The sequence below is a fragment of the Bos mutus genome, chromosome 18 (assembly GCF_027580195.1).
Source record: "Bos mutus isolate GX-2022 chromosome 18, NWIPB_WYAK_1.1, whole genome shotgun sequence".
In the NCBI taxonomy this organism is placed as follows: domain Eukaryota; kingdom Metazoa; phylum Chordata; class Mammalia; order Artiodactyla; family Bovidae; genus Bos; species Bos mutus.
In genome coordinates this window covers 11,873,047-11,900,911 of record NC_091634.1, presented here as the reverse complement: position 1 = coordinate 11,900,911, position 27,865 = coordinate 11,873,047, and the positions used below count along the sequence as shown (strand labels likewise).

At 62.3% G+C, this 27,865-nt stretch overlaps 1 protein-coding gene across 6 annotated transcripts; it reads right to left on the bottom strand.

The window, feature by feature from the left end:
* Positions 1–140: 140 nt before the first annotated feature.
* On the bottom strand, positions 141–27,363 carry CIC (capicua transcriptional repressor). 6 transcript variants are annotated; one of them, XM_070387631.1, is made up of 21 exons: positions 27,238–27,363; positions 21,283–24,078; positions 9,394–9,543; positions 9,072–9,306; positions 8,839–8,968; positions 8,558–8,740; positions 8,312–8,477; positions 7,273–7,475; positions 6,959–7,184; positions 6,273–6,376; positions 4,804–6,019; positions 4,527–4,714; positions 4,031–4,152; positions 3,767–3,933; positions 3,376–3,666; positions 2,957–3,279; positions 2,421–2,674; positions 2,168–2,322; positions 1,942–2,073; positions 1,236–1,367; positions 141–1,132 (listed from the first exon to the last, which is right to left on the bottom strand). In XM_070387631.1, the coding sequence occupies exons 2-21, from the start codon at positions 24,065–24,067 to the stop codon at positions 765–767; spliced, it is 7,530 nt and encodes a 2,509-aa protein (XP_070243732.1). In that variant the 5' UTR covers positions 24,068–24,078; positions 27,238–27,363; the 3' UTR covers positions 141–764. The 6 variants fall into 6 exon arrangements, with proteins under 6 accessions (XP_070243732.1, XP_070243730.1, XP_070243729.1 ...); XM_070387629.1 differs by lacking the exon at positions 27,238–27,363 and adding an exon at positions 26,792–27,151; XM_070387628.1 differs by lacking the exon at positions 27,238–27,363 and adding an exon at positions 26,453–26,606.
* Between the last annotated feature and the right edge of the window lie 502 nt (positions 27,364–27,865).

Genomic DNA, 27,865 nt, shown 5'->3' with positions numbered 1-27,865 from the left:
ACTGATGTAGGGGATGGTACTGGAATGGCACCCCGCTCCTCACAGTGGTTGGGGGCAAAGCCTGTAACCCCATGGCCACCTGGGGGCCAGACTGGTATGACCCACATCCCTTCTCCCTTGAGAACTAGCAGCCACACAGGTGTGTTAAACAGCTTTAATCTCGGTCATTGCGTCTTCTCAGCACAGTAAGAAATATTGCACATGATCAACATGTTTTGTTCTGGGGATGGGGACAAGGGTGGGGGAATCACCTTCTTAGAAAGTACAACCCAAGTTGGGAGGGCAGAGGGGGTGGGGAGAGAACCCTCCCCGTGCCTGTGGCAAAGTGCAGGAGCCCCCACCCCCAAGCTAACCTGAGTCCAGCCCCTCTGGGGAAAAAAGGGGTACATGAACTCCCCCCTACTTCACAGGCACCTCCCTGTGGCCCGAGGCCCACACTACCCTCCAGCTGGCAGCCCTCACACGAGCCATTTTGCATAAAGTACAAGTGAAAAGGTCTGAAGGTAACACACTCCAGGTTATATACAGGGGCTCGATGGAGGGAGACTGTGCCCCACTTCCCCTCAGTCGCCCCCGTCACAGGGAGGGAGCTGTCGGGGGAGGGGGTAGACAAGGGAGCAGGCCTCATTTCGCCCCCAACTGGAAAGGACGAAATGGCTTTACTGGGGAGGAGGCAACCATCCTGCCCCCCCATTCCTGCCACCTAACATACTGTCCATGTCCTGAGGGGGGTACTGTGGGTCTGGGGTCTTCTCAGGAGCCCCTCACCTGCCTGTGGCAGCTGTGGAGGAACCAGAGGCGGGTGGTGAGGATTGGGGGGGCCCCTCCCAGCCAGGCTGTCCAGGCCCCGGCTCTGGGGGTGGAGGCAGTGGCGGGGCAGCCGGGGCTGTGCCAGAGTCCGAGCCAGGTGAGGTGGGGTCGGGGCCCCCTGCGGGGCTGGGAGTGGGGACAGGGGCAGCAGCAGTGCCAGTGGGGGGCGGTCCAGGGAGGGGGGCCTCGGCTCCCGGGGGCTGTTCTGAGGGAGTGGCCGCCTGCATGATCTTCTGGCGCACCTCACGGATCTTCAGCTGCAGACAGACTTTGGAGGGGAAGATGTCCGCGTAGCGGGCCTGGAAGGCTGCCGTGGCCTGGGCTGTGGGCAGCAGGGGCAGGCAGGGAGAGGGAGAAGAGCAGGGTGAGATGAGTAGGTAGGCCCCCTCCAAGTCCCTCGCCCTGAGACTCCCAGCTGTGCTCACCTGATGGGAAGAAGCCGTGGTCCTGGAAGAGCTGCATGACCAGGGCCCGGCGCTGGTCCAGGGTGCGCCGCAGCGACGAATAGGGCACTTTCTCGTACTCCAGCTCCCCAAGCACGTCCTCTGCTTCTGTGCCTGTGAGCAGTACAAGGAGCCCGGTCAAGCCTCCCGCCACCGTGCAAGCAGGTCCACTCAGCCCTCACTGAATCCTGTTTCACACTGAGTTCAGAGAGGGAACCTGCCCAAGGTCAGGTGGGAATTTAGGGGCCTGTGAAACTCCAGAACCGGGCTTCCCTGGTACTCAGCAGTAAAGAATCCACTTGCCAACGCAGGGGACGTGGGTTCGAACTCTGATCTGGGGAGATCCCACATGTCCCGCATGGAGCAACTAAGCCCTCAAGACACAACTACGGAAGCCGTTGCATCCTGAGTCTATCCTCTGCCGCAAGCAAAGCTGCCACCGCAGTGAGAAGCCTGAGCACCTCAACTAGAGAGCAGACCCCGCCCGCTGCAACTAGACAAAAGCCGTGCAGCAATGGAGACCCAGCACAGACAACAGAGCAGAGCACCTCCAGAACCCACCCTTGGCCTGCTGTCCTCGCTCTTAGCGACTCCTGCTCACTCTCCCACCTTTAACCCTGTTCCTGAGACCCCACCCCTATTGGAGGCCCTGGGTCCCCCACAGCTCTGCCTGCCACCACGCCGGCACCTGTGCGGTCAAAGGTGAAGATGTCGCCCTCGCACTTGGCACTCTTGGGGGTGTTAGGCTCCGAGCTACAGCTGGAGCGCCGCCTCATCTTGCGCTTGGGCGAGGTGGGGTCCTCGGGGGCCGAGTCCAGGTCTGTTCAGACAGAAGCAGGCTCAGTGGCCGTGCTGAGGCCCCTGGGGGGCCTCATCTGTCCCCCACCTTCCCCGGGCACCTGGCGCTTGCCTACCAGTGGAATTCTTCCTCTTCTTGCGGTAGGAGCCCAGGATGGCCCGGGGTGAGGTGGCCAAAGACTGCAAGGTGGGCGAGGGCAGCACCTCCTCAGGCCGGAACTCAGGCAGCTCGGCAAAGCGCTCTTCGAAGTCCACCTCTGACAGGACCCTGCTGGAGAGCAGGCAGGGTCACCTCCTCTGCCCCCGCCTGCAGCTGCCCCCTCTCCCAGCAACCCGCACGCTCCACCGGGTCCCCCAGCCCATGCTCACTTGTCCACAGAGTCAAAGGTCTTCTTCAGGGGCGGGGGCCGCACCTTCACCTTCTTGCCGGCACCAGCCGCCTCCTTGCGCTCGGGGGCGTCGCCGGCCGCCCTCCCACTGCCGCCCTCACTGCTGCCGCTGCTGCTGCCAGGAGCTGGGGCTGGAGCCAGGGCCGGGCTGGGAGGGGTGGGAGGCTCCCCCCGGCTCTCCAAGCCCAGCCCGGGGACACGCCAGTCTGAAGACGAGCTGGGGAATTTGGTGGCCTGGAGGGTGGGGTGGAGAAGGAGATGGAGAACACTGGGGTCAGACTCACCAGGGCAAGACCCAGAAACAGAGAGGGATCACAGAGATGGATGCTGACCGCCGAGATACAGAACTGTGGGCAGGACCCAGTCATGCAGACATACTAGCCCAAGGCCAGAGGAGAACCCACAAGGGCATGGTTCAGATGGGTAGAGGGAAGAGCAGTGGGACAGAAGGGCAGACAGGAGACAGAGGAGCAGAGCCAAGCAGTGGTGGCCACCCCCAGGCTGCTGGGCACTCACCATGGTCTCAGGGCCCTTGGTGCTGGCCTGCTCCTCGGCAGGTGGGGGCAGCGGGGGACTGCTCCGGGCTGTGGGAGTCCAGGTCTCATGGGGCAGTGGAGGGGCTGGTGTTGCTGGCCGCCCCTCAAGCTCTGACTCGGACGCTGGGGGCTCACGGACTGGGCCAGGCTCCAAGGGCTGCCGGGGTGCAGGGCCTGGCCGCCCAGGAGCACCAGCCTCGAAGGAGCCCACAGGAATGCTGGCGATGGCCGCCTTTACTTTCTGGGGGGCCTTAGGGGTGGGCCGCTGGGCCTTGGGGGCCACTAAACTGTAGGTCATGGAGCCTGCGGGTGTAGAAAATATTTGCTAAGCCAGGCTTGACAGGAACCCATCCCCTGGGTCCACCCAGTCAGCCCGTCTTCACCTAGCCTGACACCCACCTGTGGCACTAGGGAAAGGGCTGGCAGGGGCCGGGGTGGCAGCAGTGGGTGCCGGTGGGCCCTTGGGCAGGATGGGGGCAGCAGGTGGGGTGGTGCTGGTGGCCACAGTGTAGACCAGGCCTGGGGGAGCCTGGGATGGCTGGGCCAGGGGTGCTGAAGAGGTGGGTATGGGGCTGCCAGGGTAAAATGCTGTGATGACGGGACCACTGGCGGCTGCGCAGGTGGGAGGTAGCTGGGGGCTGGGCACAGGCGACACGCCCACCTGGCCAGGAGCCAGCAGTGGGGCTTGGCCTGTGGAGAGAGAGACGGCAGAGGCAGGGGACCAAGTTAGGGCCTGGGCTGCCTCGGTCCCACCCGTGGTCCCCAGATGCCAGCCAGGCCCACTCCTCACCTGAAAGCAGGGGCTGCACGAAGGCGGGGCCGCTGGGCCCCAGTGAGGTGAAGCCAAGGGTGACCGAGCTCGTGGGTCCGTACGAGGTGACTGTTCCAGGCTGACTGGATGCAGGACTGGTGCCCAGGGGCAGTGCGTGCCCACCTGCTGACTGCACATAGGTGATTCTGCCATAGGGAGAGGCAAGGGGAAGGTGTGAGGAGAGCCGGCCCCCCAGAAACCCTCCCCTGCGCTGACTCCCAGATGAGGGCTCAACTGCTGTACCTGGTGGAGGAGGGCAGCAGGACTTTCTGAGGCTGCGAAGCGGGGCCGGGGAGTGGGGCCGGGCTGAGGGGCGGCACCAGGCCGCTGGGTGTGCTCACAGGCACCGGAGTCAGCTGGATGATCTGTGGGCAAGGGAACCACAGGCAGAGCTGAGCTGGGGCCCCAGAGTGAGGCAGGGGAGGCCTGAGACCTTGGAGGCTGGATCTCAGCAGAGACATGGAAGGGAGACATCGGGCTGGGGCTAGGGAGGATGAAATCAAGGGAAAGACAGCAAGAGGCTGGAGACACAGAGAAGGGACAAGGGACAAACGATGAGAGCAGAATCAAGATGCTGAGACATCAAGCCAGACAGTGAGACAGAGGCCCAGACACCAAAGGGGACAAAAGGAAGAGAGCGAACAACAGGCAGACACAAAAACCACGGGACGCAGAGACCAACGCCCAGAAGGGAGGAGCAAGGGACAGGAGCAAGAGGCCGCCACCGAGGTGCCCTTACCTTGCTGGGTGGCTGAGCACCGTTCTGCACAGGTACTGAGAAGGGCGGGCTCACCAGGGGCAGTGGCTGGCCAGCCCCGCCTCCCCGCACTGACATGCTGGGGGTGGCCAAGGGCACGAGTACCTTCCCGGGCAGCAGCTGGGCTGAGCCACCTGGGGGTGGGGCCTGCACAGGAGACACTGACTGGGCTGCAAGTTAAGAGACAGGAGAGCAGGTGGTCACACAGGAGTGGAGGCAGCTGGGGCCCGCTCCTCGTGCTGCCCGGCCCGGGCCTCACCTTTGGGGGGCGGGGCGGAGGGTACGGACTGCAGGATGGGGATGCCAGGAGTGGGTGCGGTGGCAGCCAGGACTTTGCCGTTGGTGGAGGTGCCCGGCGGGAGGGTGAAACGGATGCTGGTGGTGGGGGCAGGGCCGCCGGGCGCCGCTGCCTTGGTCCCAGGGGCCGGTGCCACTTGCAGTTGCTGGGGCAGCGTGGGCAGAATGTACTGCACCTGGGTGATGCCCCCAGCCTTGCCCAGGGGACCCGGCTGCAGGATGCCCAGGGGCATTGGCCCATTGGGGCCACTCCCAGCACTGGCCCCCGAGCCTGCAGCCGCCCCACTGCCAGGGCCCCCCTGGGCAATGAACTGGACAGCAGGTGGCGCTGGGGCCCCGTAGCCCGGGGTGCCCACCAGCAAGTTGGTGACAGTGGCCGGCGCCTTCCCCACAGTGCCCAGGAGGGGCCCAGCCACCAGGTGTGGGGCCGTGGAGGTGGCAGCTCCTGACTTCTTGTCCGAGTACACTAAGCTGACGCCCAGCGGGGAGCCCCCCAGTGCCCGGGACCCAGTGGCCGCCTCAGTCCTGGCGCCAGCTGTGTCACCAGGAGACGCTTCGGCCCGGCTGGGAGCGGGGAAAGGCTTGGAGGCGATGGGCACAGGAGTGCTGCTGACGGGCCGCACCACGTTGGTGACCATGGTGGCAGCCGGGCGGGACAGGGGGGTTGCTGGGGCCCCGTAGGCCAGCGAGGGTGCTGGGGCTGAGGGCACGCGAGCTCCGCTGCCCTCCCGTTCCTCCTTGTTTGAGGGCAGGACCAGTGTCTGCAGGACGCCTCCTCCCCCGCTGGGAGGCGCCGCGATGACTGAGGGGCCTGGTGGCTCCAGGCCGCCCACGCTTTCAGGTCTCTTGCGACGGAAGGTGGCAGGATCCGTGGGGAGAAACCGGGTGGCCTTAGAAGGTGTTGCTGGGCCCCCAGTTCCAGGGGGTGGGGGACGGAGGGGGCCTGTGGTGCTGCCCTGACCTGACTCCTGGGCCTTGAAGGTCCCTGAGCCCAGTGGGAAGGAGGTGGTGGCTGAGGAGGAGGCGGCAGCGGGCGAGGATGCGGAGGAGGTGGGCCCATAGCCTTTGCTGAAGCCTGCAGGTGGATCTGGGGGCCCTGGAGGCTCAGGGTCCAGCGACGGACGGCAGTGAGTAAAGGAGGAACGGATCACAGGCGAGAACACCTTCCGGCCAAAGCCCTGTGTGGAAGGAAAAAGGAGACACAAGCACGTCAGGGGAGCCTGGATACCCACACCCTGCCCATCCCCATTTCCACGTCCTGCTGGCAGCCAGGCCAGTTGAAGGCCTCCACTCATCCAGGCTGAGACGCCCATGGGGCAAATAGCTCGCCCTCTCTGGGCCTTTATCTTCCGCACTTCTTGACACACAGAAAAGGAACATTCTCCCACCCAGGACATGTGGACCAGACAACAGCAAGTCCCAAGCCCTCACCTTGCTGCCCTCCGGGTCCTCCCCAGAGCTGTCTCCACTCTCGCTGTCAGTCACCCGCTCCTTGCACTTGAGGTCAATGTCAGTGGTGCCGAAGCCGTCATCAGCTGAGGGAACAGACGCGACAGTGTTGGCAAAGGGCTGGGCGCAGTGCTGCCCAGAATAGAGGGTCTGAAGTCTGGCTCTGGCCTCAGCTCTGCCCTGTGTTGACTAAGTGTTGTCCGGGAATGCTGTTCCTCAGCCCAGGTGTGCCCAGCCTGCCACCAGACCCTGAGAGCAGGAAACGGCACCTGATCCTATGCCCCAGTGGCCCGGCCACGCTGCTGTCCTCAGGCTTCCTGTCTGGCCTGCAGCTTCTTCTTTTTTTTTAACATTTATTCATTTGGCTGCACTGGGTCTCAGTCACGACACTTGGGATCTAGTTCCCTGACCAGGGATCAAACCTGGACCCCCTGCATTGGGAGGGTGGAGTCTTAGCCACTGGACCACCAGGGAAGTCCCTGACCTGGGGCTTCTCGAGGGCAGGGCTGGACTACCTCGGTAGGGCCTGAACTGAACAGGCCCAGGATCACAAACAAACGGGGAAGTGAAGAAAAAGGGGCCCAAGGACCTGAGCCAAATCTCCACCTACTTTCCCAACCTGAGCCTGCTGCTCCCCGGCTAGGACTCTGGGTCCTGAGACAGCTTACCAATGACATCGTCGTCCCCCTCCTCCTCACAGATGACCATGCGTTCCTCATCACTGGTCATGTCCTCACTGGCTGCACGCTGGGAACGGGAGGCCCGGGTGGGGAGCAGTGGGGGCCGTCCACTGGCTGCCAGGGTGCCTCCCTCCCCGGGCGCCGCAAAGGGGCCTGGAGTCCCGTACTGGGTGGAGGGCTTTGGGCCAGCGTAGGACGCAGGGCCAGACACCATCTGCAGGGCAAGTGCAGGGAGAGTTCAGCCAGGGCAGTCACCTCCCTCCCTGCCCGTTGCCCCTACCCCTGCGGCCTGCCCTCCAGACCTGAGTCAGTTCCTGCAACGCCTGGCTGTCTACCTCCCCACCATCCAGGCTGTGGACCCCGCTGTGGGAGAAGGCGCGGGGCCGGGCTGAGCCAGGTCCCCCGACAGCGTGCAGACGCTCTGCCCCACAGGAGCTGCTCCCCGGAGCCTTGGTGTCCGAGCTCAAGAGTGTCTGGGCCGTGACAGACAGGAGCTCTGAAGACACTGCAGGGAGGGAAAGAGACAGGGTTACAGTCAGGAAGCCTGCTACCAGCACCTAGGCTGGCCAAAACGTCCACAGACACTTCTAGACACTGGGTGGAAGCAGGTGGGACTTCTTGGGCCACCAGGCAGAAGAGAGGCACCACCCACCAGCCCAGCATTTCCCACTACTTCCTGTCCTCTGGGGTTTCGAGGAATGAGCCCACTGCTCCCCGGGAGGCGGCCCTTCTGAGGGGAGAAAAGCCTGGAGACAGGTACGTGCAGCACCGCTTAACAGACAGCCACTGGACTGTCTTGAGCCTCTGTTCCCTGGTCTCAGAGCAAAAGGAACATCCCTCGCAGGGCTGTGGCCCAGAACCCAAGGGATCTCCAGAAAAGCGCCTCAGGGCAGTGCACTCTATAGACACCCTCAGTCAGTAGCAGTAGCCAATAAGAGCCTTTTCTGACTGCGGCCCTGAGAGCCAACAAGCTGGGGTTTAAATTCAGACTCGGCCACTTCCTAGTTTTTTGTGACTTCAAGTAAGTGATTCTGCCTCTCTGAGCCTCAGTTTCCTCATCTGGAAAACGGGCTTTGGTTTTGAATGCTAGACATTATGCTCTAAGAAGTGCCTGTCATGTAGTAAATGCTCAATAAATGGCACTTGATGATGAGATTTCTGTTCGGATGTGTGACCTCCCTGGACCTCCCTGACTCCTTCACCACAGCTCAGTGTCAGGGCCTTTGCGGTGAGGGGCTCAAAAGCAATGAAGCCGAAAGGAGCTTCTGGGGAAGTGGGCTGAGCAAGGGAAGGGAAGACTGGTGGCCCACAGGAGGGAAGAGGCCAGAGGGGCTCACTGACCTCCGGGGGCAGCGGCAGTGCCTGTCTCTGACATGCTCCGCTCCCTCGGCTCCTTGTGCCCTCCTGCCAGCCCCAGGCTCGTGGGCTTAGCCTCTGAGCTGGACTTCTTCCGGTCCTTGTTGCACCACTTCCAATCTGGGTGGGCCTTAAAGTGGGCCTCTTTCACCTAGCAGGAAAGGGCAAGGAGACCCTTCACTCATCTGCCCAACAGGAAGAAGCTGAGGAGCCGAGAGGTGGCGGCGTTACCTGGAAGGCCAGGTCATGGTACTTCTGCTTCTCCTTGGGCCCCAGGGCGTACCACCACTCGCCCAGGATCTTACTGACAGTCCGGTTGTCCTGGTTGGGGTGGCGCTGGTGGACCAGGGCCCGGTGCCGCTTGCTGAAGATCATGAAGGCATTCATGGGCCGCCGGATATGGTCCTTCTCCCGCTGCAGAAGACACCGGCCCGCAAGGGATTATTAGAACCCAGAGGATGGCCTCGGTGGCCTTGGGGTGAGCTGGGGACGGACGGGTGGAGATGAGACACCTTGTTGGGGCTGCGTCCGTCCTTCTCTGAAGAGGAGTCCCGTTCCTTGGGCAGGGCGCTGAGGGACTGGGTCCGGCGTTTCCCGGGCGGCAGGGGCAACTGGATCTCAGGAGACATGATGGAGAGGAAGCTGTGGGGAATGAAATGTGATGGAGACAGAGCAGCGGGGACAGGGAGAGCTGAGTCTCCGGCCACGCCCCCTCCTCCCTGGTCCCAGGCCTCAGGGTACTCACGCATCGTCGTGGTCACTCTCTGTCTCGCTGTCCAGCCGCGGCTCTCCTGGCGGTCCAGGGGCCTCATCCTCCGTGGTGGGAGGAGGGCCCTTCCCAGGTTCCACCACGCCCAAAGTGTGGGGGGGTCCAGGCCCTGGGCTCTCAGGGCATGTGGCTCCAGGGGGCCGCCCCGGGTCAGCATTCCCTGTCCCGCCCGGTGGCTGCTCGTGAGCAACGGCCGCCGACTCAGCAGGTTCTGGGGGCAGAGCGGCGGGCCAGTCAGAGGGCTCCGGGGCCATCCCGACCCCATCCCCAGGCCTCCCCACGGCCCCTCGCCCCTCACCTTTGCTCTGGTTGGAGGCCACGGGGTGGCTGGCAGGTTGCTGGGCCTCACTTGGCTGTACAGAGGGGTCAGGCTGGCTGGGGGCCAGGAAGGGGACTAAGGAGTGCCAGGGGAACACGGCCACAGAGCGAGGTTCCACATTTGTCCACACTGTGGGAAGGAGTCAGCTGAGTGGTGCAGCAGGAGAGCCGGGCCTTGACACCCCCCTCAACCCAAAGCAAGCTCTCTTCCACCCTGGACAAGGCGCCGCCCCCTCTTCTTTACACCCTCTTCCCTCATCCCAGAGCACCCTGGGCTCGGGCGTGCGACATCACTCAGGAAGAGCTCCTCGCTGACAGATTTCTAGATTTATAAGAACAAAAACAGAAGCAGGGAAAGAGCCCTCACACCCCACGCCCTCCCCCACCTCCACCAGCCTTGCCACCAGGGACCAGGCCAGAGGCACAACTGGCTCCTGTCACAAACCAGGCCATGTCTGCTTGCCATCTCACTCTCTGAAGACCTTAGCGAGGCTGGAGACCCTCCCCCAGTCGCGCCCATTCCTGTCACCACGCCTCATCCGACAGAGCCCCTCACCTTGGCCCCACATTCCCTTTCTCTTTTCTTGAAGCAGATGGCCCAACCTCCTCTCCCACTCCTCTCCTTCCCTCCTCTCCCCACTACCCACAGGGCATGGGATCTCAGGCCTTTCTTCTTGCCTCCCTCCCCCTACCACAGACCCCAGGGACCCAGACCTGCCCTTCCCAGGCTGGGCACTGGTGGCTCCAGAATCCTTCTCTTTTCTCCTCAGAGAGAAGTCTACTAATTGTGAAGAGGCCTCCCCTCACTTGAAACTCCTGCGCTTCCCTCCAGTATAGTGGCCAGCCCTCTTGCCCAGAAAGATGGGAGGGTGTGGTAAGCTCCTCAGAAGAAAAGGCAGGGACAATAGAGCAGACAAGAGAATTGTTAGGAGACCCTGCCCAGGCAAGGCAACAGCGCCAGGTGTTTCCTTGAGAATATGCACAGGAAGGTACCTCCCGCACCAGGGGCCAACCTTCTGTTCCAGGAGCTGGGTGATAAGAGAGCCAGCCTGACGCTGCGGCCCACCCCTGGCTGGACTCCTGGGGCTGGCCCAAGCTGGGAGTGGGTCTCCTTCTCACTGCCAGCTCCCTGGGGGAAGTGGAACCCACAGAAAAGGCCCCTGCTAGGGGAAGACCATGAAGACAGGAGGAAAACGCCCTAGCCCCGGTCCCCCTCACTCCAGGCTCCCCCTGATCTAGATCAATTTGACCTCAGCTGACCCCCCCAACCAATGCCTTTGGAAGGCTAGCCTCGTGGAGCCCCTATGGGAGACACTGGCCTCAAGACCTGCTTCTGTGAGATGCTGCCAAAACAAGAAGTAGACATCAAGGCAACAGGAGACGGACAAAGAAGCCAACACTGGAGAGGACTCTAGATACTATGAAAATCCCATCCCTACCACTGGGGCACTGGAGCCCCACAAGCCTGCTGGGCCTTCAAACCCACAAGAGCCTTTAGAGACCTGGACAGGTCCCACTCTTCACAAAGATCTTGCCTCCTGATCTTCTGCTGGATGAGAAAGAAGAGGCCCAGCAGACAATGGGAGGACGGTCCTTTGGTCCTGTCCCTCCTGAACTCCTCTCCAGCGCACTACCCTCCAGGTTCCTAGGTCTCGCCCTCTCTCTGAAGAGCACACCACAAACACATCACTCTTGAGCAGACAGTGCCTCACTCACAAACCCAAGACCTGTCCTTAGCCCACTTCTCAATCACAGCCCCCAGCGCCTCCCCACTCTGTTTCACACCTGGAACCAGGTCTCACGCTGCTACGATTCTAACCCATGCTCCGGACCAAGGTACTCTGCACCCTTCACCTCCTATGACAACATACCTTGTTCCACCCCGCACCTAAACCCCACAGCTGTCCCCAGCTACGCCCCACTCTGCACTCTTATCACTCTGCTACACTCCCACCTGCCGTCACTAACCACTTGGCCCAGCCGAGCTCTGTAACTTTCCCCTCTACTCTGCCGCCACCGTTCTCTTACTGTAACCCCATCACCATTACTCTGCACTCAACACCCCGACATCTTGACCCCTGCAGTCCCAGGGCCCAGGCGCTACTGACCGAACATGCCGAGGCCACGGGAGGCCGCGCCGGACGCGGGCACCAGGGGCCTGTGGGCTGAGTACATGGTCCGGCGCGGGGGGGCCCGGCCGGGGCTCGCGCCTCCTCAGCGGCCGTCGCCGTTCCGCCCGCCGCCGGCTCCTCGGCCGCCGCCACTCGGGCCCGGGGGGAGCTGGAGGCCGTTGCCACATGCCCCCCCCACGCCGCCCCCCTCCGGCCGCCCCACGCGGGGGGTCTCTGCCGGGCGCGCCTGCGCACAACGCCGCCTGCCTCCCGCCGCCCGGGGGGCGGGGGGAGGTCAGAGCGCGCCGGCCCCGCCCCGCCCCCCAGCGCGCGCGGGGGCCGTCACGGGGCGCGCGGCACGGGGGCCATCGGCGCCGCCCCCTCCTTCTCCCTCCTCCCGCGCGGAGCCGGGCGGGCGGGGCAGGTGGGGCGGGGCGCGGCGCGCGTGCGCGGGGGCGGCCCCCTCCCTTCCCCGTTCGCTGGCTCGCTCCCTCCCTCCCTCGCAGCTCCGGCGGGTAACGGCTCTGGCCCCGCGCGCCCCGGCTGCCGGCACCGCGCCCCGCCTTTCCGGGCCTGGGGCCCGCGGCTCAGCGCGGGGTCGGCCTCCGGCCCCGGACGGGCAGACGGACGAGCGTGCGTGCGTCCGTGCGCTCCGAGCGAGCCCCGCGCCGAACCACCGCCGCCTCCCCGCCCCGCCACTACTACGCGCTCCCCTCCCCCCGCCGCACCTCCCCCCGCCCCTTCCCCGCTTCCCCCGCGGCCTTCCGCGCAAGCCCGGCCCACCGCGCGCGAATCCATTGGCTGCCGCCGCCGCGCGCGGGTCAGGCCCCGCCGCGCCCGCCCCCATTGGCCGCCCCGGGGGAACGTCAGTCATATGCAAATAAGGGCAGGGCGGGGCGGGCTCCGGTTGGACCCAAGCCGGCCCGGGGCGGGACCGCGGGAGGAGGGCGGCAGGGAGGGCGCACTGCAGTAAAGGCACCGAGCCAGGGGGGCGGTTCGGGGCGCCGTGCTGCAGAGGCCCGGGGCTGTGGGTGGTACTTGTGTGTGTCCAGTCCGCGCGAGGAACACGCTCACGCGCGGCTCGGCCCACCTCCCTCACGCACACCTGGGGCGCGCACGGCCCCGCAAGGCAGACGAACTGCGTGTAGGGTTGGGCCAGCCACCCCTGAGCCCTCACCAACTCTCACAACAGCAGTCACAAACTCACACACACACACTCCTAGACAGACTTTCCTACCACACCCTTTACCTTATACACAGCCCAGGGTCACATGTACCCTCCCTCTTACACTCTCACACGAAGTCACACACCTAAAACACTTCCTCACATAATGTACTACCTCCCATACTAACCGTCCATCATGCCCCACCCACAGTCACACTCGTTCTCACCCATCCTCTTCACATCACCCATTTCATACATGCCCTGTCATACATGCTTCATCAAAGCATATCCTCACACATCCCTGTGAATCATACAAACACACGACATATTAAACAGGCAGAATTTTCTCCTACACCTCATCACAATCACTGTTTGTCCACTGCACATACCCTATGTCCCTCTAACACAACCAACACTCGTGGCCTTCCTGGCACTCCCAATCCCAACACAGGTAACTCTCACAAGTGCCATCATACTGACCCCACACACTATATAAACTTACCCCAGTGAGCACTACTTCAGTACCCTGGCTCATCAGGTATACAAAGTGCCATAGCTGTTCACCATCATTGAGCAACCCTACCTGACACTTAGCGGCCACCTGGGGCCCTCCACCTCACAGTGTAAGGCAGGAGGCCACCACTCTAGGTTGTGAGTCACTCTTTTCAGAAGAAGGAAGAGGGGAAACTAACACTGGGGCTGCTCCGTTTGGGGAGCTTGTATGTATGACCCTGTGCGTTGAATCCTCACAATCACTAGGAAAGTACACTTTATTATGCCCATTGTTCAGATGAGAAAGTGAGGCTCAGAGAAACAATAAATGGTGCAGATCATGCAGTTGGGACATAACAGCCCAGCACTCCAACTCAAGTGCTCTGTCCGCTACTGAAAATTCAACCTCAGGGTGGACACAGGCAGAGACTCCCAATCCAAAGGTCTGGGAATATGTTCAAAGATTCGGAGAGACTGATGAACTATAGAAAAGTCAGAGGGTACACAAAGAGTCACAGACAAGGTCTGGGGCCTACCAGGCAGAGAGGCAGTGGCCTTGGATCACGCAAGGGGGCCCTGAGGTCACATCCTGTGAAGGCAGAGGCCTGGGGTCACAACTGGGCAGGTCAAGACTGCACAGGCTCAGATGGACCGAGACTGAGCTCCTACACAGGTAGGATCAGTGACAGGCACAAACTCTTCCCAGCCTTCTGCACCTACAGAGATGAAGGCATGGAGAGGGGCAAAAACCAGGTAACCTGAGCCCAGAGGGAAAGGGGAGGTCTGTAGCCCTCTGACCTCCAGTGACTGCAGGGCCAGACTCTTGGCTGTGAGCCTGGAGAGACCAACAGAGGGACTATTAGGTGACCACCCCCTCCTCCCTATGCAGCCCCAGACTCAGACCCTCCATTACCTCACTGCCCCAGGGACTGCAATGTGAAGCAGAAATCAAGGCTGAAATCAATGTGGCCTGCTCTATCTCCCCATGGCTGCCCCCTCCTCTCCCCACCGGTGAGTCACCTCCTGGCAAGTTAACCCCTTCCCCACTGCAATGCAGCTCAGGGACTGAGCTCAGAGGAACCCTGCCCCCAGTACCCCCACTTCTGCTGCATGAGAAAAGGAGCTAAGCCTGGCACAGGAGGGAAAGAGGGCCCCAGACATCTGGGAGGGTTGCACATCTGGTAGAAGGCAGTGCCCACAGAGAAGGGATGGGAAGAGGCCCCTTACAGGGTAGGGGACAGCCAAGTGGGGGCCCAGCCTACCAGGGAGGGGCCGGAATCTGGGCGGGAAGGGCCCCCCTGCCCTGGGCACTGGGCCAGCCCTATACTTAGTTTCCATTGTTTGGAATGGAGGAACCCTGGGTGGGGGTGATTAGTAGAGAAGAGGGAGCAGTTCCGTGTCTTCAGCCATCCCCAACTCTAATTGGGGCCTCCCTGGTTGGAAAATGCTGAGGAGGTTCCCCAAACCAGGGCCTCAGCCCCATCTGAGAGGGAGTGCTTCACCACCCTTCACTCAGAGCAGGTAATGGGCAGAACCACAGTGCAGCTCACCCCTGCACTACCCTGTAACCAACTCCACAAAAGGTTTGGCCCCAAACAATCCCCAGGGCACCACCCCACCCCAGCCTGGGGACCAGGAGCCCAGACAGAGACAGCAACTGCCACCCAGGGTGGCACAGGCTGAGGCCTGCCCAGAGCCCTGGGGCGCACAGCCAGGGATGCTGACAGACTGAGGGACAGGCAGACATGCCCTGAACTCACGGGCCCCCGTTTATTGAGCCCGAGAGGCACCGCGCCCTGCCGCCTGCGGCTCCCCACCCTGCTCTCCAGGCCCGGGTCCCCGCCTCGGCTCACCACCCCGGTGTCCCCAGCTCCCCTCACCCGCTCTCCACATACACACCCACCCACCCACCCACCCCGGGCGGAATTGGCGACGGCCAGGGTTGCCTGGGGAACGAGCCCAGGATTGGGCTGGTGCTGCTCGGGAGGGATGGGGGCCTAAAAATAGCGCCGGGGTGAGTCAGTGTGAGTGGGGCTGGGGTAGGCAGGGGGACCAGAAGGGAAAGAGAGGCAAGCGAGAGGTGTGGGGGAGGCTCCCCAGGGATTGGGAGATGGGCGGGATAGGATGGAGAGAGGGATGTGGATTTGGGGGTAGAAAAAGGAGTCAAGGGGGAGTGTACAAGCGCCGGGGCTGAAAGGGCTGGTCCGCGCGGGCTGAGGGAGGCGCCACTGCCTGGGCGGAGGAGGGGGCGCCGCCCTGCGTTCTCCTCCCCAACCCCGCGCTCACGAGATTTTCCACTCGCCGCCTGGCCCCTAGCCAGCCCTTGGCGGGCCCCACAAAGCCGCTTTGTGCTGGGACGGCGGGCGGGCGCCTGGCCGGCCTGACACCCACGCGGGCCGAGGCGAGGCGCGGGCCAGCTGGCACCCGAACTGTCTGCTGGGGGGGAGGTCCCCCACCCAGCCCGAGAACGCGGCCGCGCAAGGGTTAATGGCGCAGGGGCGGGGGAACAGATCTCGACCAATCGGCGTCGGCGGGAGCGACAGCGGCCAATGGGAAGACCCGAGGCCAGACGCCCCGGGCCTACCCCCTAGGGCGCGGGAATGGGCGCGGCCCTCACTGGGCGCAGGTCTGGATCCACAAAGCCCCCGATGCACCCTCCTTCCCTGGCTGCTTCGCGTAAAACAGGCTCAGAAGGGGGTAGGATCTTGCAGTCAGGAGGTGGCACGATCAAGATTTGAGCCCCGGTCTGCCTGGCTTCACGATTAGCTTTTCCACCGAAATGGGGAGACGGGGGTTCCCTGGCCCAGGCCCCCAAGCGGAGCGGGAACAGGGTACGGGGTGCGGGCGGAGGCGGCGGCGCGGCAGGCGAGGGTCCAGCCGCCTGCGGTGCAGCCGCTGCCGCCGGTGGTAATGGGAGCCAGACGCCGTCGTCGCCGCTAATGCGCCTCCCTCCCTGCCACTAATGGAGCCATTAATGCCCGGGCGCCGGGGGCTGCGGGCCACACACCACCGCGACGTTGCGCATGCGCGGGCCAGCAACCCCAGCCACCCGCCGCCACCAGGAGGCAGCCTGACCCCTTGCAGTGCCTGGCGCTCGGGGCTCTTCCAAGACATCTCCAAGACTCACTCCTGCTACCTCAAAAGAGCCTCTTCTCTCCTCTCTCCTGTAATTCACCCTCTTCTTCCCAGGCGAGGTCTCCTTCCTATCCAGGGGTCTTGGACAGCCTGATCCAACCCTCTCCCTCTGCTCTGAACCGTTTCTAGGCTCTTCACGGGGCTGACACTCAAGTGTGGCTCGGCTGTACCTGTCTTCCTTGGCACCCTTCTGCCAAGCCTAGGCCCCGTGTCAGCTCCAGCCTCAACTGGCCACTTCAAGGCCATGCACTTTCACCCCTCCTGGCCTTTGCTCCTGTGGTTGCCTATGCCTGGATGGACCTTCTCTTCTACTTCCCTGAAATCCACTCATTCTTCCTGTTTTAGCTCCAATGTCACCTCCAGTGAGAAGCCTACCTGAACCTCCCTCATCACCTCATTCATTAAGCCAGAGTTGCCTCTCTCCTCTGTCCTCCCCTGGCTCTGGGCCTCCCTCTGCTCATCCTTGCCTGTGCCTGCATCCACATATGCCTTTCTAACCCACTTTACCCCAGGGCTGCTCAGCCTGGGCCAGGGAGAGAGGTGAGGAGGGACTTCTGGTGGGAGAGAGGGGGGTTATTGTTTGAGACAAAACAGAAATTCTGGTTGGGCAGAGTCTGGATCTGCAGAGTCAGGAGGATTCCCCACTCCCACCCCGCCGCCCCCCTGGCTCTTCTTGGGGCCTCATTTTCCCAACGCACCCAAGCACAGTGGATGGATACTGCTTGGTCTCTGAGATTCTGCCTGTTGGGAAGGACTACTCGTGGGACTCAGTTAAATGGAGCTGGCACCAAAGTGTCTTCTGAAAGGTGATGGGGGTGGGGGTGGTAGGGGTGATCCGGATCATGCCCTCAAGCAGGTGGGTGGGCAGAGGAACTGCTTTCCTGCTGCTCCCCCACAGCCGGATCTCCTAGCTTGGCCCCCAAAGCCCCCGCCTTCCTGCCTGTCTTGGAAACAGGTGCTTGGGTGTTGATGGGTCTGTAGGATAGTTCCCGACAACTCTAAGCAGCTTTCAGGACAGGAGTGGACATTTAATTTGTCAAGGACCAAGAAGGGGCCTTCAGGCCTAGACATTATTCCAACATTCCCCAAAGAGGGAGCAAGAGACCTGGTGCTTAGCAACTCTCCAATGACTTAGAGGAACAGAGTTCCTGATGTGCACAGAGTGGAAGTGGGGACTAGGATAGGGAAAGCAGGTCTGTCTAAAGAATGGGAGGAGGAGGACCAGAGATAGAATCCCACAATTGGGGCGGGGGGTGGGGGGCAAAAGAGAAAGAGGGTGAAATGAAAGCTCCAACAAGAACTGGTATCCAAGGAGGTACAAACCAGGAAAGCTGTAGAGAGACTCAGGGAAAGCCAGACAGAAGTCCACAGAGGAGGATTCAGGCGCAGAAATGGAGACCTGGGCAGAGACAGACATAGGCACCCAAGGAAGAGACAGATACGCAGTGGCTCAAACAGGCAGATGGGAAGACAGGCCCAGGAGAAGGGGCACTGCCTGTCAATACGGGGAACCCAGGCAGAAGCCAGGAGCTGGAAGGCAGGCCATGCCAAGTACAAGGCTGAGACATCTGGCCTCCTAGGCCAGGGCTGTAGGCCCTGGGGCGGCTTCCTCTCTGGGGGAGCAGGCGGGAAGAGTCAGAGGGAGGTGGCGATGGCAGCTGGCTGGCCCGGCCATGCACAGAATGCGGAGAATGCCGGCCCGCCTGCTCCAGCAAGTCCCCCAGCGGAAGCAAATGCCTGGCGGGGGGCAGAAGCAGGCAGGCTGCCCTGGGCCACCCCCTCACACCTGCTGTCCTGACGGAGGGTCAGGCCCTGGCATGGGCAGGCCAAAGGGTGATAGCTTCACTGTGCCCCTGGGCACGGTCTGCCCTGTCTGGGCCTCAAGACAGAGAAGGCCCCAAGGTGCCTACCTCCCAAGGCTTTAGGGAGGCCTCTGAGAGAACAAAAGGGCCCACTGGCTGGGAACCTGAGGGCAGCCTGGATACCTCAGCATGGGTGTAGTCAGGAAGGCGCGGCTCAGAACCGCCAGGACAGGCACTGGACAAGTTCTGACGATCAGGTGGCTTCCAGCAAGGGGCCTCCCCTCCCTGAACCTCAGTCCCCCTCCTGCTACCGACGACAGGGCTGGAAACTGGTAATCCCTATTTTGTAGTGTCAGGAAGTTTCAATCAGACAGCCCCATCCGTGAGGCTGGGCAGTGGTATATGCTCAATAAAGCGAGCTACTGTTACTGTTATCATTATCATTACTGAGAGTAACGGGCTCTGGCGCCAAACAGTCAGGGTTCAAATCCTGGCTCTCCCTGTTCCTAGCTGGGTGACCACAGGCAAGTCACTCTGCCTCTGGGACTGCAGTTTCCTCCTCTGTCCAGTGGAACTAATGGTCCTGCTGAGCTGGGGTGTGATCACGACTCAGTGAGTAAAAGTGCACTGAGCACTTACTGAGCAGTGTGCCAGGCACATGCATGAGTGGTACTCAATAAAGCATTATTACTCTTACTTCTGGTAGCAAGGGTCCTGTGATCTAGATCGAGAGATCTGATTCAAGACACAGTCCTGCCCCTCCCTGGCTGGGTGACCTCCATCAGGTGACCACCACCTTCTGTCAGGGCCTCACTTTTCCTCATCCGGAAAATGGTAGCAGGAACCCTGCCAGACCACCCTGGTAGGCCTCAGGTCACCCTCCCCACGCAGCTGCAGTGAGGGTCATGACCCTGAAGTGCTATATGTGAAGGCAGTGTCGGGGCTGCAGGAATGTGGGCGGTGGGGGGCTGAAGGGGATGGTTATAGAGTCCTTCTGCTTCAGTGTCTTCATCTGCCCAAGGACAGAAATCCCTGCTGTGCCCACTTTGTGGAATTTTGCTCATATCAGCTACAAAATAACAAATGTAACAAATGTTAGGGGCGAGCAAAAAACACCTCAGTAAATGAGCATGAGGGGAAAGCGCTATCCCTGTGTCCTCTGCCCTGGGTCTGGGCTGGAGCTGAGTGAGGGCAGGGCCTGGGCTCCTTCCTACACTAGTCTTTGTTCCAGCCCAAGACACAGCGGCTCCTACCAAGATCCACACGTCCACCTCCTTCTTCCCTGGGCTCAGGGGCTGGAACTCACCCTATATGGTACAACCCTCCAGAGTTTCCTAGTGCCTTCAAGTCTTTGAAGGACCTTCTATGATCTGACTTTGATGTGCTGCTCACCTATGCAGCCACACATCCCAACACTCACCCACGGTCTAGAACCCTTGACTTTGCAGATTCAACTTCCTTTAAACTTTGGCTCTCGCCTCAAGGCCTTTACACAAACTCTTCCCTCTACCTGACGGTCCTCCTACCAGCCTTGCCAGGCTCCCTTCTGCACACCCTTCAGGCCTCACTTTTAGAGGGCTTTCCTGGTGGCTCAGACGGTTAAGAATCCACCTGCAATGCAGGAGATCTGGGGGTTCGATCCCTGGGTTGGGAAGATACCCTGGAGAAGAGAATGGCTACCCACTCCAGTATCCTGGCCTGGAGAATCCCATGGATAGAGAGGAGCTGGCGGGCTATAGTCCACGGGGTCGCAAAGAGTCGGATATAACTAAGCAATTGAGCATGCACTCATGGCCCCTTCTCCAAGAAGTCCTCCCTGACCACCCCAGCCCTGACCACGCTGGACAGCCACTATCTGGGGACAGGTCTGTCTACTCCAGGAACCATGAGCCCTGTGAGGATGGGGCTGTGTCCTTAGCATCAACCAGCACAGGGCCAGGCACAGAGGGGGCCCTCAGTCGACAGTAAATGAATAGGTAAATAAGAAAAAGATGCTCGGGAAGGGGTGAGTGACGTGTTTGTCGCCCTCCATGAAAGTTCCTCTGACAAGGCCCAGGCCAGATGGCTCTCCAGCCCCATCTCAGAAATGCCTCACCCCCTACCCCTGGCCTCAGCCCTCTAGCCACACCGGCTGTCCTCAGCTGTGCTCCTTCTGACCTCAGAGCCCTCCCATCAGCCTCCCAGGAGGTTCTTCTGTCCCAGGGTTGCAGGTTCCAACTTCTCCTCCAACCCCTGGCCTACACGCCCTGTCCTGAGGGCAGCCAGACTAGGTTCACCTTGGGAGGCATGCCCGCCACACCCCCGGCTCCCCGCCAGGGCACTGACCACACCTGTGCTATTTACCAGGTACAGCAGCGAAGATGAGGTCTCCAGGCCTGGGCCTGCCACCACCTGGCAGAAGGACCCACTGGAGCCTCAGTCTTCCCATCTGTAACCAAGGACTGTGGCCAAGTGGTCATGAGCCAGCCAGCCTGGGTTTGAAGGCTGGCTCCGGGATTTACTAGCCACGTGACCCTGGGCAAGTAACTAACCTGACCTCAGTTTCCTCTTTTTTTTTTTTGGCTGCACCATTCAGCAGCTTACAGGATCTTAGCTCCCTGATCGGAGATCAAACCAGGGTCCCCTGCAGTGGAAGCGTGGATTCCCAGCTACTGGATCGTCGAGAAACTCCCAGTTTCCTCCATAGGAGCCTACTCACAGCAATATAGGAGCCTACTCACAGCAAGGTTCAGTATGCTGTGAGTGCTACGTTAAGGGGTGGGTGTGAGGTTAGGAGAGATAACCCACTCACAGTGCTTATCACGGTGATGCCCCTGTCAGTTCTCAGGCCATGAGAGTTGTCATCATGATTACCATCTCTGTTACCCCATCAGCTCTATTGGGGGGTGGGGGGGTGGGTGCTGGCTTTGAGCCTGCACTCTCAGGAAAGTTCTGCTGACTGGTAGACCCCAACCAGGAGGCCTCTGGAAACACTGCACTGAGCCTTCAAAGTCCACATGCTCAGCCTGACACAGGAATTCCCATGGGAACTTCTGTGCAGATGGGAGGGCAGCCTCCCCTTGAATGCCCCCTGGGGTGGGGAGTTCACCTTTCTCGAGAGCCACTTTGCCAGTCGCCTAGTACAAAATGAGCCCTCACCCAGCCCCTCCAGCAAAACCTCTTACCTGTCCCAGGCCGGCCCATGATGACTTCCTTTTTGGGGGCAGGATGGCTGGTATAGCTGCTGGGCACCAGGACAGGCAACAGAGCAGCAGGTGAGGGGTGGAAGGCCACCGGCTGGAAGGGTGAGGAAGCCAGGCCAAAGGTGGGCATTGGCTGGGCCACGGCAGTCGGCGCAGCTGGAGGCACAGTGATGGGTACGGGGGCCGGCAGAGGTGGGGGCAGACCAGGCTTCCCACTGGCCACCCCTGGGGGCACTGGGGTCTCTCGGCAGCCCCGCCCGGGTCCCCCGGCCCGGGCCTCACTGCCAGTGCCCACCTCCCCGGGGAACTTGGAGGGCAGCGGCACGTCCGGGTTACGGACGATGACAGGTGAGTCCCGCTGCACGGCAGGCACCCGGCGCACGGAGGGCCCAGGGTCCGAGGTCAGGCCAGCAGGTGGGGGCAACAGCAGCAACGGTGAGGGCTGGCGGGAGCGGGAGAAGGGCACGGCGGGCGACACGGCTCGGAAGCCAGCTGGCGCGGAGGGTGCAGGTGTGTGGGACACCGAGTCCACGCCAGCGTCTAAGCTGTCATTCTTGGGGAAGTCTGGGGCGGCTCCTCCACCCGCTGCGCCGGGAGCCCCCAACGCCCCTGGGTGGGGCAGCAGCTCTGTCTTCCGTCGCCCAGGGCTGATGGGCACAGTAAAGGTCAGGTTGGTCTGGAAGGTGGGGAGGATGCCAGAGGAATGGCGCTCTCGGGGGGCAGGTGGCGGCGGGTGGGGGCCCAGGTCTGGTGGCGTCAGCACGCCCGCCTTAGGGGTGCTGGCGCTCAAGTGGCGGCTGCGGACAGCGGTACGCTGGATGACGGGCGAGGCGTTGATGGGGCTGAAGTTGGCAGGGCGGAAGCCGAAGAGTGGCGAGGGCGAGGGCGACGGGGCTGGCGAGAAGGGTGACTGCGTAGACACGGGGGAGAAGGAGGGTGTGCCCGAGCGAGAACTGCCCAGGGACACCAGCATCACCGCTGCTTCACACTCGTCAAACTCAAAACGAGACAGGTCGGCGGGGGCCACCAGGCGTGGACGGGAGTCTCCGCGGGCTGCCACGCTGCTGGCCTCACTGTCCCGCGACGTCTCATCCCCCCAGTCGAACTCGGTGCTGCCCTCACGGGCCGCCACGCCCGCCGGCCGCCCGGCCCCACCCGGGCCACTGTCTGCCAGGCCCTCCATCTCCTTGGTTCGCATGGACAGGTGACGGGAGCAGTAGCCCCGCCGCTGTGACTCCTTCATGCAGCCATCTCTCGAGCACAGCCGTCTCCACTGCTTGCCGTTGAACTTCTTTCGGATTCCATTGGGCGTGCAGACCACGTCGCCCTTCTTGTACTTCTGCTGGGCTGCTGTCAGGGGTGTGCGGGCCCGGGCGGCCGGCGCAGCCCCTTTCTCCAGTGAGGCCACGCTGCTGCTCCGGCTGCCACCCTGGCTCCCCTCCTGGCACGGGGAGGGCTGCTCACCCGGGCGGCCTGGGCCTGCGAAGGCAGGGGACTTGGGTGGTGGTGACAGGAGCTGGGGCGGCAGTGGGAGCAGAGCCGGGGTGCCCAGGGCGGGCGGGTGCTTCTCCTCACCCTCCTCACAAGCCCCAAGGTTGCCACCGAAGCTGATCTTGGAGACCTCAGCATCCTCAGGCTGCTTGGGGTCCAGGGCAGCAGGGCAGGGGGGCAGGGTGGCCCCGGGCTCAGCCTGCTCCTCCTCAGGGCCTGCCGGGGGCTTCCTTGGCAGGGCTTCGGGCTCCCAGGGGGGCCGCAGCAAGCGGAGGCTGGAGCGGGCCACCCATACCGCATCCTCGGGCTCCCGGTGTGGTGGCTGAGGTGGCTGCGGCAGGGCGGCTGGGCCCAGCTGGGAGCTGGGGCCAGGGCCGAAGCGGACCTTGTAGGCGGCGGGCTTGGTGGCCACCTCCACCACCACACCCTCCCGGTAGGCCGCCATGCCGGGCTCCACGCAGGTACAGACTGCTGTGCCCACCGCCAGCGCCCCCGGTGGGGGCGTGGCATCCAGAACCACATCCACACCCCCGCCAGGCACCCCCTCATAGAAAGTCAGGGCCCGGTCCCCGTGGAACTGCACACCCAGGTCCTGGCTTCGGCGCACCTGGCGCACCACAGCCGGCAGGAAGAGGCCATCCCCGCGCCGAGCCAGGACTCGCTGGGACCGCAGCTGCCGCAGGTCGTAGCCCCCGCTGGTGCTGCCAGGGGTCCAGGGGCCCAGACCACAGGCTTCAGCCGGCTCATCCTCCAGGTCGGCTGAGTGCTCGCTGGCTGTGTCGGTGGAGGAGGAGCGCGTGGAGGTGGGTGGCCGTGGAGGCACCCCCAGGGCGCCGGCTTCCTCGGGGGTCCGTGCCTGCTCTTCAGGGGCACCCACCGCCGCACTGCTGCCACTGCCGGCGCCGTGCTCCTCCACATACTTCTTCTTGGGCGCTCGTGACTTGAACGTGGCCGTCTTTCGGCTGAGTGATGGCTCCCAGCGGCCTGCCTCCCCCTCCACCTTGGGTTCTTCAGCTGGGCCTGGGGCCGGGTCATCAGCTTGCAGCTCCGGGGGCAGCCCCTCGGCCCGCGGGCCCTGCTCAGCTTCCTCCTCCTCACCCTCCTCAGCCTCTTCTGGCCCCGGCTGTTGCTGCTGCGCCTCGTCGTCTTCCTCCTCTGGCTTGTCCCCCTCCCCAGCCCCTCGCCGCCTCAGGGCCTTGGCCCTGGTGGCTGGTGGGGACTTGCCACTGCTGCCAGAACCTGGAAGGCTGGTGCACGCCTTTTTCATGGGCTTCATCTTTTGTCCACCTGCCGGGTGAGAGGACAGACAGGGATCATTGGGAGCAACCTCAGGAACACCCCCCAGACCCAGTGTCCCCCAAGACTTCCCACTTGCTGGGGCTACTGCCTCAACTCCATGATCCCCAAGGTCTCCCGCCTGGCTGTGTTCCTGTGGGCCCTGGCCGGCACCCAGACACAGACTGGCACCCATATGCCCTGAGCTATACGCTCTGGTTCCTTGGGAACCCTCACATACTCTGCTTTCTCTGCAGAGGACAGTAGGTGCAGGCACACACTCTGACTGCCTCAAGGGAACCACGACTAAAAGTAACAGTTCACACCTATGGAGCACTCACTCTGTGCCAAGCCCTGGGCTAAACTTGCCTTTATTAACCCATTGCATCCTCACCACAGCCCTAAGAGGCGGATGCTACCATCAGCCGCATTTACACAGGAGGAAATTGGGGCACAGAGAGATCAAGCCACTCGTCCACATCCATCCGGCTGGGAAATGGCAGAGCTGAGATCTGGACCCAGGTAATCTGGCCCCAGAGTCTGTGCTCCTAACCATTTCAGTGTGCTGCCTGTCACATGATCCAGAGGGCACGCTTCCTTGCACTGTCACTGCCCAGAGAACACACGCACTCACACACACAAATGTACAAGCACACAGTCACAGAAAAGGAGGTGACTGGGCTGCGATGTGAGCCTCTCTCTACCACCCCCACCCTAGCCCCGGGCAGCCTGGAATGGCCGGGCATTGTGGGAAGGAGTGGGCAGCTGCAAGGCCCAAGGGACAGCTGCCCACTCTGTTCTGCACCCCAGGCCTGGCAGGTACAGCCATCTCCCCAGATCCTGGCGGAGAACAGGCAGGGGCACGTCTGGGGCAAGAGCTCATACCCAGTGCTACCACAGGGCTGTACATAAGCACGCGCGCACACACACACACACAGAGCACACACACACAGAGACACAGACATCACACAGTGGGACACAGGGCTACACCCCAGGGTTTCACGGTCCCTCTGGATGGGAGCCTGCCCCTCCCCCCACAGCACCCAACGTGATACCCGAAAGCCCAGCCACCCCCCTTCTGGCCTGCTTGCATCCCCGCCCTGCCCGGGCTGGCTCTGGCAGGGTGGCTGAGCCGACTAGGCCCCCCTGGTCCCCAAATATGCCCTCGGACTCCAGGTGGGGGTAAGTGGGAGAAGGTCAAAGACGGCAGGACAAGCCCAGCAAGCCAACCTCACCCACTTCCTGAACAGTCATTACTGCCCGCCCCCTTTCAGGCTGCCCTGAGAGAAGAGAAGGGAAAAAACTTTACTCTGAAGTGACTAAAAGAACCTGAGAGGCCAAAAGGGGGGCCCCCGGGAGGGTTGGGGGACCCAGGACCATAAGCCAAAGAAGATCCGAGGCACCCCTGACTCAGCCTTCAGGCTCCTACGGGACCCCGACCTCATGCTCTCCCTCTTGGGGCCTGCTGCTGCTTAGGAGCCTGCAGTCCCAGGCTGCCCCTTCTCTGAGCCAATCCTGGGGTCCTCTCGGGCAGAGGCTGGGGGCCCTGGGGCTTCTCATAATGGGGCAGGCACCCAAGTATCCAGGAGTTGGACAGCCACCACCACCTTCTCCCACTGACCCGCTGGGCCACCATCCTGGGCACTGAGACCGGGCCCAACACAAACCTTTGCATACCCCACCCAGGGCTTACAACCACACTGCCTGGTCCAAGTTCTTCACACCAGAAACCAAGCCTCTTTTTTTCCCCTGGGGCCTACTCTCTTCCTGTCCACCCTCTCAGGATAACTCCCACCCAAGGCCCTCTTGGGCCCTCACCTCCCTCAGAATCTAAGCAATAACTCCTGAAGCCCAGGCTGGCCCAGGCTTCTCAGGGTCTCATGTCCTCTGCTCCCATCAGGTCTCCTGACACCAGCGTCTCTGCCACTCTCTTTCCCATCCTGTCACCATCTCTATCTCCACCTCTCTCTTCGCAGGCCCTAGGCCCCCTCCTCTGTCACTCCCTCCTTGTCACCCTCATCTATCTCTGTCACCCCCTCCTCCCAGTCACTCTCATGTCAGCCATCTCTGGACCTGTCACCTTCTCCCCCCATCACCTCTCCTTGTCACCCCCCTCCAACTCTGTCCCCTCTCTCTCCCTGTCACCCTGATCTAGTCCTGTCACCCCTCCATTCCTGTTACCAATTCTCTGCCCACCACCCCCTCCTTGTCACCCTTTTTCTGTCACTCCTTCTCCCCACCACTTCCTCTACTCCGTCCCACCTTCCCACCATCCCACTCACCTCTTTTCCCCTGTACCCCTTCCCCGTCCCTGCCACCTGTCCCCTCTCGGCCCCCAGCACCCCAAATCCCCCCTGCCTGTGTCAGCCCTGGCCCCGCCCCTCACCTCGGGCTCAGCGGGGTTTCGGGGCGGGGGGCCGTGGCCCCGGCTCGGTCCGGTCCGGTCCCTCCCCGCCCCCCCTCCGGCTCTCCCTCTCGATTCTCCCTTTTTTTTTTACTCCAACACACAAAATGGTGAATGGACCTGCAACAGCTGGAGCAGTCAGCCAATCAGCGGCCACAACCCCGCTGACCGGCGCCGTCCTAGGCCAATAGATACTCAGAGCCTGGTCGGCTCCGCCTCTCAATGACGAGCGACGCTTGCCACAGCCAATCGTGCCCACCCGGCAGCGCGAGGGGGAGGGGCCAAGGTCCAAGATCGGCCTCCTCTGGGACCGACACCAACCTGAGCCTACGATCGCCCGATCAGCCTAGGGTCCTGCCCTACGACAAGTGATGGACATCAACGCTGACCAACCGTAGTCTGTCTTAGTTCAGAATGACGAATACAGTACCCAGTCGTCTTGCACTCTAGGCCGGAACCCAGCCTTTATGAAGGACAGTAGCCAATGAAATGCAGGAAGGCGGGGCTAAGGGACCGGCTCTCCAATGAGCAGGCTTAGAAGGCGTGGCCTGAGCGTTTGTTGACCGGCTGATCGCAATTCCTGCTGGGAATGGTAGTCTTCTTACGTCTCTGGCCCATAGTCGACAGTACATGGCAGACTACAACTCCCATGTGACAGAGTGCCTGGAGCTCTGAAGAACCCGTGCGAGGAGAAAAAGTCGAAAGGGCAATTCCTCGTGAGTCTCACTGGACGCCAGGAGCATCTTAGACCCAGGGCCCCGACTCACCCGGACTCCCGGCTCTGGCGTCGCTGCTGGCTCCTCTCAGTGGCGGCGGTAGCGGCACAAGGGGGAGGTGCGAGGAGCAGCCAACCGCCACCCTCGAGCCCCGTAGCCAATCAGCAGCAGTCGGGGCGGTGCAATGACCTCACCGGGTTCTACTCTCTTACCCCTCCCCCACGTGGTTGTTGCTGCTGGTAGCTGGGAGTAGGGAAGTTTGCGGGGGGGAGGGAAGGAGAATAAGTGATGTCACCTTTCCCCCGTTTGATTGGCCGCCGGGTGGCCGCGACTACAACCAATCAACAGTCTCAGAAAGTCTGGCGCGGCCCCGCGGAAAGCCCTGTTGCCATCGGGAGGGTAGAGAACTATCACTTGTGTGGTGGCGCGCGCTGCGGAGTAGTCTCCGCGCGTGGCCTGGGGCTTGGTGACCCTGGGGACAGGCCACCTTCCCCAAGACTTTGACATTTAGGGCGGCTCAGTTTTCTGATAGCCCCCCTGGGCGTAGGGTGAGAGGAAGGCTTGAGATGGGGAAATACAGCACTTCATGGAGCATCACACTGCATTCCGTGAAGAGCTTACACTTTGTAGGTGTTCACACCTGGTGGGGGGCGGATCACACTGGGGTTGGGAGGAGAGG

What these genes read in the sequence shown, in the direction of transcription:
- CIC (XM_070387631.1), bottom strand. Translation starts at nt 24,067, where the DNA reads ATGAAGCCCATGAAAAAGGCGTGCACCAGCCTTCCAGGTTCTGGCAGC. An exon ending in CCAAGGGCCCTGAGACCATG is followed by an intron (nt 2,675 to 2,956) that starts GTGAGTGCCCAG and finishes CCCACCCTCCAG; the next exon opens with GCCACCAAATTCCCCAGCTC. An exon ending in CCACGGCTTCTTCCCATCAG is followed by an intron (nt 1,133 to 1,235) that starts GTGAGCACAGCT and finishes TGCTGCCCACAG; the next exon opens with CCCAGGCCACGGCAGCCTTC.